The sequence below is a fragment of the Diadema antillarum genome, unplaced genomic scaffold (assembly GCF_040938485.1).
Source record: "Diadema antillarum isolate AM-2024a unplaced genomic scaffold, OU_Dant_1.0 seq00000445_RagTag, whole genome shotgun sequence".
In the NCBI taxonomy this organism is placed as follows: domain Eukaryota; kingdom Metazoa; phylum Echinodermata; class Echinoidea; order Diadematoida; family Diadematidae; genus Diadema; species Diadema antillarum.
The window spans coordinates 1799081-1803803 of NW_027271419.1; the positions used below are offsets into that span (position 1 = coordinate 1799081).

The 4723-nt window shown below is 41.7% G+C and overlaps 1 protein-coding gene across 1 annotated transcript; it reads right to left on the reverse strand.

The window, feature by feature from the left end:
• Positions 1-1888: 1888 nt before the first annotated feature.
• On the reverse strand, positions 1889-3464 carry LOC139732744 (uncharacterized). Its single transcript, XM_071643595.1, is given in 2 exon segments — positions 1889-2352; positions 2960-3464. Coding segments are annotated over 2 exon segments (969 nt in total).
• Positions 3465-4723: the final 1259 nt, after the last annotated feature.

Sequence of the window (4723 nt, forward strand, 5' to 3'; positions counted from 1 at the left end):
TTGTACAAGTTTCATTGTTACAATTATTGTACATTAATTTTGTAAAAAGCAACCATTGAATGGAGTGTTTGCTGTTAAAAACCAATGGGCATATTGCACTTCGCGTTGCATAATGCATATAAAGTTTTTCGAGAAATCTGCCCTAATTAACTCAGACACCTCATTTGGGAGCACTTTCTTTGTTTCACAGCAAAATTGCTGCTACTTTCATTACTATTACTGTTGGAGTAGATGAATAATGACTCTCCTATATTTTTTACCTTGGCTGGAGCAGTGGCCATGATCTCCATACAGCCCAGGCTACAGTATTGTAATCCTTATCTACTTGTGTCTAGAGTTTCACAAGTTTGTAGTTTGAAATAGTAACAGGGGTTGTAGATCTAGAATTCTACATGTAGATTCTAGATCCTATATGACCTATACTATGTCAGATGTGTTTATGAGTCATGTTCATCATGTACATGTCCCAGCACCTGTCACTCCACAATCAAAATCAGTGCTAATTAAGATTCTGGTGACTCTCACCAGCTTTCACTGACGCTAGCTGAAACAGAAGTCAGGATCTCCAGAGGATGCTAACAGTAGTGATAAAGTTTGAGCACAGGGTTGAAACCTAGAAGTGTAAGTCTACTTACATACTTACCTGAAAGTAGTACAATCTGAGCCTTGTTGAACTGGTCGTCAATGTCTGTCCCTTTTCCACAATCAACACAGTCTTCACCTTCACCTTCGGTTGAATTCTCGACCCATCTTGTCCAGTATAATTTGTTCGGATTGTGTGTCGCCTGACACCAATTGCTAATGTCTTTAGTCTCCACAATAGTGAGTTCATGGTCATCATGGAATTTCACATAGGCATATCGGAACTTCATGTCGTACTCACTTGACAATGTGGCAGCAATTGCAAGAATATCGAATTTGTGCGGGAAGCGATCAAGACGGCAGACTGATAAAGTGAAGCTTGATCATAAACAGTATGACGATGGTGAATTCAAAGGTGTGACCGAAAGTACTATAGAGTCAAACTAGCCGCGTAATGGATCGTTCACACGATCCCAAATATTCCTGAACTCCTGTGTCTTGTAATTGGTGTTGATGTCAGGCCCGCGATTGGGATCTGCAGGGGAATGTTCGGGGTTATCTGAGTTTTCATGATCACCTTCTGCATTGGGCAAGATAAGATTTTGGGCTACGAAGTCCACCTCTCTGTAGACGTTTGCGATAGTTACGGAGGTCACCTTACTCCAGGCAGCGTTCAGGGCCCCGATGGCATCAAGCAGATTCCACTGAAATGGCGTGTTTGTTTCTGCCGCCGCAAGTCATCAAGAAGCCAGGATATGGCGGTAGTGTAGCTTGAGGTTCCGGATAACTCCTCCGTCCATGGGTTGCGTCATGCTGGTTGTGTTTGGGGGCAAGAACACAAGTTCAGTGTTGTTTAACTGAACACTAGGGTGTGCGGGACAGTTGTCGACTATCATGGCAATCTTCCGCTTCTGATGTCCCATTTTGACGTAGAGCTTTCTCAGCCAGTTCTCAAACAGACGGCTGTTCATTCATGCCTTTCTGTTGGCCTCATATTCGACAGGCAGCTTGTGGACATTTTTGAACCTGTGCAGCTTCTTGCTCTTGCCAATTACATTTTTCTGAGTGGGTGTTTCTCCATTTACCTGAGTGAATCTCTCCCCATTTTCCAGGATGGGTGTTTCCCCAGTAGGGATGGTCTCCCCCTCTACCTGGGAATCCTCTTCCATCGGGGTCTCCTTTTCCCCCAATGGAAATGTCTGACAAGTCCCCCAACCCCTCGGCCGGGACATCTGTCTCAGGAGGAGCTGGAATTTCCTCCTCAACTGTTCCCTCAGTTTGCTCCACTTGTACCCCTTTCCTGCTGCTACTCTCGGTGAACCACCGACATGCTGTCCACAATTTCCTTTTGGATATCAGTTTCCGTGTCCCGGTGGTACATTTCAACATACCTGTGGCAACCTTCTGGAAGCAGTGCCATAAAGGTCGCGTACACATCACTGCACATTTTTCTTGACTGACAGTATATTATCATCCTTTCACAACTTGCACCATGGATCTTCAAGTCATCTGCCAGCCACTTGAACATTGTATCTAAATCTCTTGTAGCAGACTTGATTACAACATGTTTTATATTTTGCTTGTCCGGCGACTGATTTCCCCACACGTAATTGCGAAGACCAAGATTTTCGATGATACGGCTACGCACATCTCTGGTTGCAGTGGCTGTCAGGGCAACAGCGGGAACTGACGACTTGAGTTTCGATCGTAATTCGCCCAATTTTCCATACGCTGCTCGAAATGCTTTGGTGTCTCCAGATGCAGTCCCCCGTTTGAAAAAAAAAAGAAGAAAAAAAACAGTAAGATAAAAAAACACTTTCTACATTGCACATGTGATTTTAATACTGCCTGCAGTCTCTACAATGCATACCGCATAGCCATAAGACTTCATAATTTTAGTCTATGAAGTATGAGTACATTTGCATACTGAAGCATGTTCCTATTTGAGTGTTTCTCAATGTACATGCACATGAAGAATTAGTCTGTGGGCCACAGCCTGTGTCTCGGTCGCTCCTCTGTGTACACTGTAGGTCTAGAGGAGCGTAGCGACCGGGACACAGGCTGTGGCTCACAGACTAATGCAGTATGTGTAATTGTATGCGAGAAAGTTAGTTACTGTACTGTACAAAACAATTAAACCAGTGCAGTGATGGTGTTAACATATCACAGTTACACAGGATTTAACTCAGTACACCTAAGAAAACTCACAAGAGTAGAAGGTTGACATGTGTGTACCCCTCCCGGCCCAGAGGCCAGACATTTTACTAAAGTTAGTTTTTCAATCCTTTTTTTTTTATTCAACTAATGCAAGGGACACTCAATGAAAGTTGTCATGACAAATCATTTTAAGAAACTGGATAAATGATTAGCTTATACCACTTTGTCACACAGTGACTTTCGTCGACAAAAACGCCACAGATTTGATCTTTCAGCAATGTGAAGATTTCGTGAGAGTCGTCTTCCTGCAAACTCTCCGGGCTTGCAAAAAGTAACGAGTATTGGCCAGACGCCATGCCTTGACGGAGGGGGTCATTCAAACCTGATGAAAGATCTCCAGCAATCAGGCCAAAATCCATAGCCCTGCTCATCTGGTCCGAAATTAAAGACTTCAATGGCACGACAACAAGAGCCACAGCTTTCGGAGCGTCTGGTCCATCATGTATTTTGCGAAGAAAATCAACGCATAATACGTGGAATACCACACTCTTGCCAAAACCAGCTGGCAGGGAGATAAACAAATCATGACCACGGATGAACGATTGTAGGGACTTCTGCTGCTGCTCCCTGAAACCGTCAACGAATCCAAGCTTCTCAGCGGCATATTGAATGCTCTTCTAAATAACGCTGTCAGAAAAGCGATGCGGAGACGCTGATGTTGACATCATTGATCATGTAAACGCAATTTCGAGGAAATATTTGAAATACTGCATGGATTTTGGTCGGAAAACGCAAAACTCGGAATCAATACAAAAAGCACATTGCACAAGTGCACGCGATCGAGAAGTAAAAGCCACCACGAAATTGACATGTACGAAAGGTCACGATGCTTTCAATGGGCGAATATCTTTTCTATACGTATTCATCAGACTTTTTATTTAAAGTTTCTAAGTTCTGTTTTTCTTTGCTGAAAAATTATTTTAAAACGTTAATAATTGTGATATTTATAATTTAATAAATAACAGTCAAGGAACGAGTATACATGTAAGTTAGTCTAAATCTTGTGCATGGCTTATGTACGTTCTAATTTCATTCTCTTCTTATAATCTCTAAAATATATTATTTGAACAATTTTTCATAGAAAGAAATATAATTTGGAAATTCCATTAATATATTTTGAGATTAATACAAATATTGGCGTAAAATATGTATGTTATATTGCTGAATGCAATGTACCTGTTTTGCAATTACAATGTATAAGACTACAAGATTAGAGATCGATCAACTTTTTCAATCCTGCAAATTGCCTGGTGGAAATGATTGACGTGATCTCATCGACTGATCAGGATGCTTGAAATGAATATAGGCGGAGCCAACTTTCCCCAAAAATTTTCGGGGAAACTAGAAGCATTGGCAAACCAGACTGGACTGTTTTGGAGGTCGAGATACGTGCGTGCGCGGTAAATGAATACACAAGCTTATAGTGGGGCAAAATAACATACATTGTACGCATGCTGAAGCGGTGTGTGTGCGTGGTAAATGATCACACAAAACAGTCCGGCAGTGGACTAACCCATAATGAGAGTTGGGCCACCCAGGGAAAGTTGTGCCACCCTGTGAATGGGACAAGGGAAAGATATGTTTCACTTGCAAATCAGACTGCATTGGCTATTATAAAGTCCTGAGAGCAATGACAGCTGTCTCCACAGTTGTGCATTATTTCATCAGTGAGAATACAATGACATTTGCTTCTGGTAAAGTAAATTATTTTAAACGAACACATGTTAGTTTTCCTTATAGCAAATGCATCTTTGATATACAGTGATCCACGTGTGGTGTGATCAAGCAAAATCAGTCTGAAGTCAGCAAAATTCAGTTGGGTTTTTTTTAGACCATACTTTTCCGCATACTTTCAGCTTCATATCAGTGAAAAACCACATGTATTATATATGACCTTGAACCCCTATAAATTTTACCTGTTTAC